At 41.8% G+C, this 12,933-nt stretch overlaps 1 protein-coding gene across 2 annotated transcripts in view; it reads left to right on the top strand.

Moving 5' to 3' along the window:
• LOC138981051 (cilia- and flagella-associated protein 43-like) overlaps positions 1-8,363 on the top strand; it is a 70,407-nt gene extending 62,044 nt beyond the window's left edge. For both annotated transcript variants that reach the window (XM_070353854.1, XM_070353853.1), the window contains 5 exons: positions 786-859; positions 4,044-4,134; positions 4,425-4,505; positions 5,345-5,498; positions 6,923-8,363. In XM_070353854.1, coding sequence (XP_070209955.1) covers positions 786-859; positions 4,044-4,134; positions 4,425-4,505; positions 5,345-5,498; positions 6,923-7,092 — 570 coding nt within the window. In that variant the 3' untranslated portion in view covers positions 7,093-8,363. The remainder of the gene's footprint in view (positions 1-785; positions 860-4,043; positions 4,135-4,424; positions 4,506-5,344; positions 5,499-6,922) is intronic.
• The last annotated feature ends 4,570 nt before the right edge of the window (positions 8,364-12,933 follow it).

Genomic DNA, 12,933 nt, shown 5'->3' with positions numbered 1-12,933 from the left:
ACACACACACACTAAAAACAGCACGCATGCAAGCATGCATGCACACACACGCATACACATATGAGGCTGGGTGCGTCGCACCGTCGATTTTGATATTACTTACAAAATTTCAGCCTGTTATACTTTTTTCAATTCCCATGCCTGATATATGCAGACACTCATGTGTGCACACACACACACACACACACAGACACACAGACACACACACACACTGACTGCCATATGTATACACACACACACACACACACTGACTGCCATATGTATACACACACACACGCACACACACTGACTGCCATATGTATACACACACACACACACACTGACTGCCATATGTATACACACACATGCACACACACACACACTCACACACGCTGACTGCCATATGTATACACACACATGCACACACACACACACACACACACACTGACTGCCATATGTATACATGCACACACACACACACACTGACTTCCATATGTATACACACACACACTGACTGCCATATGTATACACACACATGCACACACATGCACACACACACACACACACACACACACACACACACACACTGACTACCATATGTATACACACACATGCACACACACACACACACACACACACACACACACACACACACACACACACACTTTCACACACTTACACTTACCCACACACAGACCATAAATCTTCATAATACATCTTTGTTGCAGTACGTCTATTTACTGCAAATGAAGACTTGTTGATTTTTTTAATCAATTGTTAAGTTAATTTTGTGTTTGGTTTCACAGCAACTGGGTGAGAGCAAGATTGCCAGCATGGTGGAGAGCAAAGACTTCAGGAAGGGCATCATTCAGCTGGAATGGTCAGTCAATGACCTTTATCTTAACTTGCTTTTTGTGGGGTATTTTTGTTCAATTTACACTTGATGGAAACGTTGTTTGCTGTAAGGTGCTAGAAATCCTATTCAAAAGCATGCAGAATGAGTATCCAAAAATTCTTAGAAGGCACCTTGTTTGCCTTTAGAAGTGTTTCTTACAGCTAGAACACTGGGGAAATATTGTGGAATAAGTCAAATGATTATACTTGTTGGACATCTTTTGTCTTAAAGGCAATTTCATTACATGTCATTTTTCTTTTATAAATGGAGCAAAGAAGAAACTCAAGTTTAGAGAGGTTTGTACCAGACGTTCGTTAATTTTGAACTGCACTTTCCTCTAAGTTCGAAGCTGATGCTTCATTGCTTAAAATTCAAAGTAGAGTCGAACCTGTCTGAGCAACATCCTCTCGAAAGTGACCACCTGCCTACAACAACCACTCGTCGGGAAACCAGACGCGTTTTTGACTCACATGCGAAGCAAAAGTGAGTCTATGTGTAACCGTCTCGCACTCATGCAGACAAGGCGGTGTGATGATAGTCCGACTTCGCTTTTTATTCACCATAAGGCATAAAGAATCACATGGAAAAAACCCTGAAACACATGTAAATAAAATAATGTAAACGTGGTGTTCCAGTACAATAAAGTTCTAAGATTGTAAATCAATAAATAATTAAATAGTTTACCTCATTTGATTCACATTAACATTAAAACAAATTACGGCTCTCACAAGTATACATATACATCAAATATTTCATTTAGTTCAGCAACATTGCTTCACTGAGACATCGATACAAAACGGCATACACGTAAATATTATATGTATACAATGCAACCAATTTACAACATCAACATGTGAATCTGACATGCTGAGAATATGAACTCTATTCTTAAATAAAGAATGTCACACCGCAATAATAAATATCGCATACCTCAAAAATACTGTAGTTGTAGTTATGAGGGTTTCTCACTCCTCAGTCTGGCCAGGGTATAATTCCTACAAGCATTATATCAATTATTACTATGTGCACATCATATATGTAGACAATGAAAATAAATATCAAACTCAGGTATTAACAAGCCAACTCTTTGTTTCCAATAATAAAAATACATCATGTGCCTTCTTTCAGTAGCAATTGAGACTGACATTTCCCTAGACACATTATTCAAATAGAAAGTAACTTATGAACAACATGAACGCCATCAAAAATAAAGAAGCTGGCTCCAAACTAGTTTATGTTCACATTCCTTCTTTTCAACTAAATTCCAAAGCATTCAAACTGAACTAACTAAACTGGCATACAGTTATAATAAAACAATTTCATTCAACAGTCCTGTCATTCAATTCATTTAAGTCAATCTAGTTACTAAAATAAAGCATTCATACTAGCATGATCTCACTTACCAAAACAGCAAAAGGAATCTTGTACAGACAGGTTCAGGTGGTAACAATGCAATGACACTGACAGGTGTCAGCATACCAAAAAATGCAGTGAGCTTAGTTCACTCAAAAAAAAGTAGTCTTCCAAGCAACTAAACTGCCAATGAGAGTACAGTTTGCAGCATAAGCCAATGAAAACTTGCCATACAAACAATAGGCACTTCAATGAAGCATATTTTAACAAATAATAATAATAAGCAGGCAACTGATTCCTGCACAGGCACATGAAAAGATTATTCTTTTAAAGGACACAAACAAATGAAGTTATAAGTCAAAATATACTGCCTGCCACATATGTACTCACCCGAGTCGTCCGTCCCCCCCGTCCGTCCGGACGTCCGTCCGGAAAACTTTAACGTTGGATATTTCTTGGACACTATTCAGTCTATCAGTACCAAATTTGGCAAGATGGTGTATGATGACAAGGCCCCAAAAAACATACATAGCATCTTGACCTTGCTTCAAGGTCAAGGTCGCAGGGGCCATAAATGTTGTCTAAAAAACAGCTATTTTTCACATTTTTCCCATTTTCTCTGAAGTTTTTGAGATTCAATACCTCACCTATGTATGATATATAGGGCAAAGTAAGCCCCATCTTTTGATACCAGTTTGGTTTACCTTGCTTCAAGGTCAAGGTCACAGGAGCTCTTCAAAGTTGGATTGTATACATATTTTGAAGTGACCTTGACCCTGAACTATGGAAGATAACTGTTTCAAACTTAAAAATTATGTGGGGCACATGTTATGCTTTCATCATGAGACACATTTGGTCACATATGATCAAGGTCAAGGTCACTTTGACCCTTATGAAATGTGACCAAAATAAGGTAGTGAACCACTAAAAGTGACCATATCTCATGGTAGAAAGAGCCAATAAGCACCATTGTACTTCCTATGTCTTGAATTAACAGCTTTGTGTTGCATGACCTTGGATGACCTTGACCTTGGGTCAAGGTCACATGTATTTTGGTAGGAAAAATGTGTAAAGCAGTTCTTAGTGTATGATGTCATTGCTAGGTTTAGTTATTTGACCTTGACCCTGAAGGTCAAGGTCATGTAAAGGTCAAGGTCAAGCATGTGAGTCGTATGGGCTTTGCCCTTCTTGTTATTTCTTCTCGCGATAGTTGGAGGAGCGAGAGCCGCCATGTTGTGTTTTCGTCTGCTCGAAATATGCGCACAAGTCGTAAATTATCCCAAAAAGCTTGGTCGTAAGTCGCGTTTTGGGTCATTATCCTTGACGATACACAGGATTTGCGTCTTCCCGACTCCTAAGGAAGTCGCCGCGGATTCTATCGTGCGCGAGATTTAGGTTTTTTTTCGTCTCGCGATAGTTCGAGGAGCAAGAGCCGCCATGTATTGTTTGAGTCTGCTCGACTACAAATGCGCAAAAGTCGTAATTCATCCCCAAAAGCTCGGTCGTAAGTCGCGTTTTGGGGTGAGTCGTTCACTGGGGGTTCATTATATAGTAGAATACATCCGGTCGTAAAAAGGGGGGTCGCTAAGGGGGAGTTCTACTGTATTTGAAAATACATGTGATTGTTGCAAAGTTGAAGTCTATCATTGTTTCTGTTGGTTCTTAACACTGTGCAACCAGTACTATTTTAGGGAACCACTATGAGCTGTAGCTGGGTTTTCTGTCCTGTAGTCAATCTTGCAGGTTTGGAGATTTTTTTCTTCAAATTAATGTGTTGTGTGTTGAGAGGGGTGATGATGATGCTTGTGTGTGACAGGGAGCACAAGAAGATGTCCATGCAGATGGAAGACCTTGAGAATAAGATGAAGGACATCCAGTTCATGAAGGTCACACGCGAGATACAGGCTGTGAGTAGATAATGACAATTATTATTTTTCTGTTCGTCCTCAAGACAACTATCAACAGGTTTTTTTGCTGACCTAAAAGAAGAAGGACCTAGAAGAACGTCCGGATTATGTATATGTATATCTACTCACCAGAGATGAGATTAACGAATACAAAAATGAAAACAAACCAGTTTAAAAAAAAAATGAAAATCCAAGTATATCATTTTAGTCTTCATATACTTTGAATCTCTGGAGAAACTTGTACAGAATGGAAGAAGTGTGCTACTTATAACTGTTCACATTGTTTTCAGTACCTAAATGAGGGAGACTACGAAGCCAAGAAACAACAGGAGATTATCACACTGGAACAAACTATTCTGCTGCAGAAGAAGGTAAGTTCAAAATCTCTTCTTTAACCTTCACCGGATCTCGCTTTTGACTACACAGTCAGGATGATGTGGGTCATGTACGACTGAATTACTTCAAAAGAGTGATTCAACGTAAAATGTATGGGTTGTACATGACCCATGCCATCCAAATAGGGATACACTCTTTACCGCTTCTTTCACACTTGTTACTTCAAATCTTGACCTCTTTAAAAAAAAAAATTTTTTTAAATCTTGTCCAGGGGGAGGGGACGTCTCACATTTAGTATTGGCACTCTGAACAACAAAAACAATTTAACGGGCGCAGCGGCGTGGTGGTAAGACGTCGGCCTCCTAATCAGGAGGTCGTGGGTTCGAATCCCTGTCGCTGCCGCCTGGTGGGTTAAGAGTGGAGATTTTTCCGATCTCCCAGGTCAACTTATGTGCAGACCTGCTAGTGACTTAACCCCCTTCGTGTGTACACGCACGCACAAACCAAGTGCGCACGGAAAAGATCCTGTAATCCATGTCAGAGTGCGATGGGTTATAGAAACACGAAAATACCCAGCATGCCTCCCACGAAATCGGCGTATGCTGCCTGAATGGCAGGGTCATACACGTAAAAATCCACTCGTGCTAAAAACATAAGTGAACGTGGGCCGGAGTCTAAGCCCATGAACGAAGAAGAAGAAGAAGAATTTAACCAAAACGAGAACACAACGGTAACCAGCTTAGGTACATTCTTAATCAATATTTCGACAGCTTGTCGCTGCCTTCTTCAGGATGGTACAAAGTAAGGAATGATAATTTAAAACAATGTAACCTTCAGACACTGCAGCTGATGCCATGTTGATTGTTGTGCACAGCACCATGAGAAGAACGTTGCGGCGAAGAAGCGCATCATGACGGAGCTGAGGAACTCCATGAAGCAGAGGGAGGGCAACAACCACATCCTGGACAAGGACCTGGAGGAGCTCAACGTGGCCGTTAACGAGCGCAGACATATCGATGAAGTCAATGGTAAGCTCACAGACAAGACAAGACAAGACAAGACAAGAATGTATGCCGTTATAATAGCATAAAAGCCATCGGTATTTGTCCTGGTGTGGCCGCCAACGAGTGCCGACATACGGATGAAGTCAATGGTAATCTCACAGACTAGACAAGACAAGATAAGACAAGACAAGAATGTATGCTGCTATTATAGCATAAAAGCCATCGGTATTTGTCCTGGTGTGGCCGTCAATGAGTGCCGACATACCGATGAAGTCAATGGTAAGCTCACAGACCAGACAAGACAAAAGCAGAACAATGGTGACTGAGCGTGAGAGTGAGAAACAAAAAATACTGTACTCATGCAGACAATAAAGTTTTATTGAATTGAATTGAATTGATTTGAAGACCAAACCCGTGAGTACAGTATTTTTGTGGGACTTTTTGTAAGACAAGACAAGACAAGACAAGAATTTATGCTGCCAAATAGCATAAAAGCCATTGGTATTTGTCCTGGTGTGGATTGCATTCGTACACCCATTCACTTCTTACATATACATTCGCTAAAATAATAGTATAAAGGCTCTTTACACCTCCTTTAAAACGGTGCATAGGTTTCACTCTGTCGGTTGGTTTGTTTGTTTGTTTGTACTTCTCTCCGCACTTAGGAGATATCAGGGGCCAGTTTCATAAGATAGCAGGGAACCGACTGACAGTCGATCGACTGCCCAGTCGATGGACTGTGGTTGATCGCCGTGTCACCGAAAAGCGCGTTTCATGAGCGAATCACCGTCACCCGCGGACAACCGCAGTCGAGCGACTGTACAGTAATCCGAATAGCCAAGTCGAGGGCTAAATTTAGCAACATTACCACTTCCGTTTGCTCATTCGCACGTGGAAATGGCCGATTTCGAAGAAAAAACAAGTCTCGGCCCGCTCAAAATAACAATGACCGAGACTTTCAGTAATTCCTTCGCGTGACGTCAAACCCTCTTACGCCATAATGTGACGTCTTCAAGACATAACCCTGACTTGTCTCCTGGATTACTGTGTCATGATAGATACATTTCGAAGAACAATCACAAGGTTTGGCTCACAATCCAAAAAAGTGTGAGCATTCTGCTATTGACTGTGCGGATAATTACATTTATTTTCGGTTTACCGCAGTAAGCCGAACACAGTGTTGGGGGGGAGAGCATCACCGTGTTTGGCCGACTTCCGGTGAGACGACCCGCAGTCGACCGACTGAAATTTTGTTCGTGAAACCCGATAACGTCGGATTACTGTGGTTCTCTCGGACAACTGCAGTTGGTCGACTGTGTTTCTGGCTTATGAAACTGGCCCCTGGTTTTGTTGAACTCTTAGTTGTGCAGGAAAACCTCCGTATATTTGAAGAACTAATGTTTTGGGCAAATTTAATGACTCCGTGAAACACACACTGTCTTTTGCAGCTGACAGGCGGATGGACACAGGAGCAGAGCGTCGCTACCAGGAGATCGTGCAGCGACGTAAACTTGTCGACCTGGCCAAGGCTCAGGCGCAGGAGGTGGCCGTCCTACGAGCGGAAGTTGAGCGGCTGCGCATGCGCACCTTCCCTGCCCTTGTGCAAGTCGAACATTAAATTGATGGAAACAAGAGGAGGATAAAAACATTTCTACTGTGATGATAGAGACTTTTTGAGGAATCTTCTTTGACACGATGAAGATGACAGGCATATAATCTCTTGTTTAACCGCTATAAGCATTCCTGACAGTATTTTCTTGACAAGCATGAGTATTCCAGATGATTTCCCATTTTCAAACAGCATGTGCGTACATATTGCTGGACTGGAAAGATACAGAGTCAAATCATTCCTAACACTGGATGTCATACGTATGACTTATATTTGATCATATTTTGAACACTATACCACACTGAAGTACCAAACAGAAAACTGCTTTACATTCCCATTTACATCTGAAGATTTATTGGGCATGCAGAGTGGTTAAGTTTTTCAAAAGTGTGTGCCGTCCTGTTTAATCATAATGTCTGTTTGAAGTTCATAGTTTTGACAACTTTCTGACAAACTGCAAATACTGACCATCTGTAGACAATTTGTTGGCTTGATATTTTAACAAGGCATGAGACACACTGTTGCTACTATGTTCCAGCCACAATTTCTTGAATAAAGAATGGGCTCCCATGAATTGGTTGTAAAAAGAAAAAAGGTGTTTCATTTAGCTTGTATCACAAAAAACTGTTGTTTCCTTGTTTATGTATACCTGTTCTACCACCTGCTTGAAGTGAAAAATGTATGTGATGTGCTATTTGAATCGTTTATTTTGAAAAACATTTTTTTTTTAGTGTTTAAATGAATTTAGGGTCTCAGGTTAATGGCAATTAAATGACACACGCTTCCATTATACAGAAGATAATTGTTTCTGAGTTCTTCTTCTTCTTGTCGTTCGCCTTTACACTTGGAGTATACGGTAGTTAATCAGGTTCATATTTTCTAAAATTTTGGAGTTCTGCTGCTGTTGCATCTAAATCACAATAAAGTGGTTACTGAAAACAGTCAGATAGTTCAGTATTATATCTACCTATAGTTCTCTTGATCATGCCACTTTGTTGTGAAACAGAGATGGTAGGCAGGGGGTAGGTAGGTAAGATGAGTTTATTTTTTAAAAGAAAAGCAAGCATTATTTCTTTTCAGCAGAAAAGTTCAGTATATGTAGTACATATTTGCCAGGTAAAATCACTTGGACTACTATGGTAAGTGTAGTCATTGGTGTGAATATTTATGTGATGCAATTGTGATAATATATGAAACTTTCCGTCCATTCTTTAATGAATCACTGTGATAAAATGTTTGCAAGGTGGTTTTATTAACGAATAAAGTACCTGTTAATGCGATGGATCTTACCTCTTTGTGTGTGTGTGTGTGTGTGTGTGTGTGTGTGTGTGTGTGTGTGTGTGTGTGTGTGCACAGGAGCTTGTATCCAACCGCCGGTCGATCATTATTTACTCCTGCATGCTTACCCTTACTACTACTATTCACTAGCGAATAGTACTAGTACATTAAGGAGACTGTAGGGATAAAGGAGTAAATAAAGATCGACCGGTGCTTCGATACAAGCTCCTGTGTGTGTGTTCATGTGTTTGTGTGTGTGTGTGTTTGTGTGTGTGTGTGTTTGTGTGTGTGTGTGTGTGTTTGTGTTCGCATACAAACTGTTTAGGACTGCTACTGTATTCCGATCGAAGAGATGATGGGTGGTTCGTACGACTGAAACTGATTCAGTGAGTTAGATCTACCTGTGACCCCAACGGGTTGAATAAAATGCAACGGACCAGCATCTGACTAACGCCAGAATGTAATAATAATAACAGTCATAATAATGCATAATATTTATATAAGCTTAGCGCATGTATCCAGGGTTTAACCCACAGGCACTCGTCGCGAGCGGGTCGGGATCAAAGTGGGCGGGGCCGGAGCGCTCTCAAGACTACTACTATTTTGCTTTGCTAAGCTGTGTATGGCAGGAATGCGAAGTTTGCCGACGAGGTCGAGAGACTCAGTATCATACCTTGTATAAAAAAACCATAAGGAAAGACGACCGTCCATCACAAGTGACATCCAAGTAAGACAGGCCCCGCCGACCTCGTGACGATCGAGTGCCTGTGGTTTAACCTTGCTCAAAGCGCTGTACAATCAAAATACTACAACATAACATTATTTCACGTGCAATCCCACACATATCAATGAACAACACATTGCTCTATAACACATCACAATCCCACACATATCAATGAACAACACATTGCTCTATAAAACATCACAATCCCACACATATCAATGAACAACACATTGCTCTATAAAACATCACAATCCCACACATATCAATGAACAACACATTGCTCTATAAAACATCACAATCCCACACATATCAATGAACAACACATTGCTCTATAAAACATCACAAACACACACATATCAATGAACAACACATTGCTCTATAAAACATCACAATCCCACACATATCAATGAACAACACATTGCTCTATAAAACATCACAATCCCACACATATCAATGAACAACACATTGCTCTATAAAACATCACAAACACACACATATCAATGAACAACACATTGCTCTATAAAACATCACAAACACACACATATCAATGAACAACACATTGCTCTATAAAACATCACAAACACACACATATCAATGAACAACACATTGCTCTATAAAACATCACAAACACACACATATCAATGAACAACACATTGCTCTATAAAACATCACAAACACACACATATCAATGAACAACACATTGCTCTATAAAACATCACAATCCCACACATATCAATGAACAACACATTGCTCTATAAAACATCACAAACACACACATATCAATGAACAACACATTGCTCTATAAAACATCACAAACACACACATATCAATGAACAACACATTGCTCTATAAAACATCACAAACACACACATATCAATGAACAACACATTGCTCTATAAAACATCACAAACACACACATATCAATGAACAACACATTGCTCTATAAAACATCACAAACACACACACAGGCACTCACACGCACTACATACAACAAATTGCACAACAATACATTATCACAAACCTACGCACTCACGCGTAAGGTTTCTCAATATAAACAAGAATGTCTCTTCTGTTGAATAAGTGAGAGTTTTACAGAACCAGTCTCTACGGACGTCAGTTCATACTGGTGACATATCATAAGCCGCTGACATCACTGTTCGGACCATCGAGTACCGGAAAACAGCGGATCATGGCAATGCAGATGCCCTTAGTCGCTTGCCATACGGAGATGACATCGACTTCGACAGGGAGGAAAGTGGTGAAGACATGGACATGGTGTGTGCCATCAAGGTTCTCAGTCTTCAAGTCCAGCCTGTGGATGCCAACATCCTCCGTCAAGAGTCAGGAAAAGATCCAGTGATATCTACTGTGATGCGCTACGTCCGTGAAGGCTGGCCACCAAAGAACACTGAGATCAATGAAGATGTCAACAAGTTCCGGAAGTTGTCGGACTCTCTCAATATTTGCCACGGATGCCTCGTCCATGGATCGAGAGTGGTGATTCCACAGAGCCAGCAGTCCAAGATCCTTGATCTGCTGCATCTCGGACACTTCGGCATGGAACGCATGAAACAGTTGGCAAGAACTGCTGTTTACTGGCCCGGTATCGATGCTGCTATTGAGATGGCTACTCGACGATGTGACTCGTGCGGTGAACATCAGAACAAGCCATCCAAGCCTCCAGTTCACCCATGGATGCTACCAGAAAAGCCGTGGAGCCGCTTAAACCTGGACCATGCAATCAACTTCATGGGTAGAGACTGGCTGGTGATCACGGATGCTTACTCCAAGTATCCATGCATTCATCCTACGTCATCCACGTCCTCTAGAGCCACTCTAGACCTGCTGGAAGAAGATTTTGCTCATTTTGGATTGCCTCACACGCTGGTCACTGACAACGCGCCGACCTTCACTTCTGAAGAATTTCAGAGCTGGTGCAAGGAACGGAGGACCACGCACCTGACAGGGGCACCATATCATCCTGCTACCAATGGAGCCGCCGAACGTTTGGTGCAGACATTCAAACAAGCACTGAGAAAATTTTCTTTGCCACCGAAGCGTGCTCTTCAAGAGTTCCTGATGCAGTACCGGAGAACGCCGACATCCTGTGGTTTCTCTTCGAGTGAACTCTTGAATTCCAGGCAGTTACGGACAAGGATCGACACTCTGCTGCCCTCGCCAGCCCACATCGCTCAGGGCAAGCAATCCAAGGAGGCATCCAAGTCTCAGATGACTCCAGACTTGAAAGCTGTCGTCAAGGTAACCAGACAGTACAAGGCCGGAGATCCTGTGTATGCTCTGTACCATGGACCTCGCCGAGACAAACAACCCCGATGGGTACCAGCAGTCATCAAGAAGTCTCTGGGTACTCGCTGCTTCAACGTCATGGTCATTCCTCATGGTCCAGTATGGAGACGACACTGGGAACAGCTACAGCCACGCTACACCACTGACGAAGACAATGAACCTGGTGAGGAAGTGGACACTGTTTCTGAACTTGTAACAGATCACCCCATGGAGATCTTGGAAACTGTGCCACAAACTCGGAGACAGACCAAACCCAAAGGTACTCCATCCGTTCCAGAGTACGGACCAGACAATCCAAGTCGGTCAAAGAGAACACGCAAACCCACAGAGAGACTTTGCTGTTGATGCTTGAGTAGTAGCATCAGTTTAGGTGGGAAGGTGTTGTGGAGATCGCTAGATACCACTGGAATCGAATGGAAGGATACAGAACATTATGGAACTTACTTTGATTAAGTGCGCAGTCACTCATGACGTAAGCGTAGACGCTCATCGGACAGACTTAACTGTGTAGATCTAACCAGATTAGTGTCGATGTTTCCCGAATATTCTCGAATGTCCATTAACTATATAAGTAGGGCTGCGCACACGTATTGTTGTTCTTTACCAGTCTTGCACTTGTTCTTTTTTACACTGTGCTGAGAGATATTGTCACCGTTGTTCCAGCTGTTAATAAATCTACAGAACCTACACAACTCGTTGTGTCTCCTTTGCGACTGAGAGTGGCGAAAGGAAAAACACGACAATAGCTATTCTGATGGACACGTGGGGGAATTCGGGGGCTGTGATTGGATGGTCTCTTCCGATCATCAAAGCATAATGCTACGGAAGTCGGCCATTTTTGCCAATATCCTGTGGCAGATTTGACTGAAACCGGGGGCTGCCAGGGGGGTTGTGCAGGATGTTCCTTATTGACTCGTGATGTTGTTTGTCTGACCTCGCGTTGTGTTTTGTTTGAGTGTAAGAATGTTTCCTGTTTCCCTCTTATATCCCCGATGCAGTAGTATCTAGCTCTCACACGGCCAACGCGGGCCTCTCTCTTGCGAATGAAGTCGCCCACACCGTGCTTGTACGGCTTAAAACACCATTTATTTCATAAGTTCATCGTGGAACCAAATCGCCCTCGCTTTCTCACGCAAGCTCTCTCCCTTTCTCTCTCTGTCACTTTCTGTCCATGTTTCAGTCTGTCACCATACCGTCGCTAATTAATTCTTACTGGGGTTTTCCCATGCTCCCGTTTAAACAAGGAGTGATTATCACTATAGATCTAAGAAAATCCTTACGATTCGAAAGAAAGGCTGGCTCCCGTTTATTCAAGGAGTGGTTATCAGATTCCCGTTTAATCAAGGAATTTATTCAGAATTTATAACAAAGTTCCCGATTGACAAAGAACTATTTAGCGTGTAAAACAAGGTTCCCGATTAACAAGGAATTTAGTGAAAGTTTAAAATAAAGCTCCCGATTATCAAGGAACTGAGTTAAAATTAATGACTCCCGATTGACAAGGAATTGAGTTAAAATTAATGACTCCCGATTGACAAGGA

Source organism: Littorina saxatilis, linkage group LG12 (assembly GCF_037325665.1).
Source record: "Littorina saxatilis isolate snail1 linkage group LG12, US_GU_Lsax_2.0, whole genome shotgun sequence".
Taxonomy (NCBI): domain Eukaryota; kingdom Metazoa; phylum Mollusca; class Gastropoda; order Littorinimorpha; family Littorinidae; genus Littorina; species Littorina saxatilis.
Note: the sequence above shows the minus strand (reverse complement) of the source record. Positions and strands in the feature narration are given on the sequence as shown.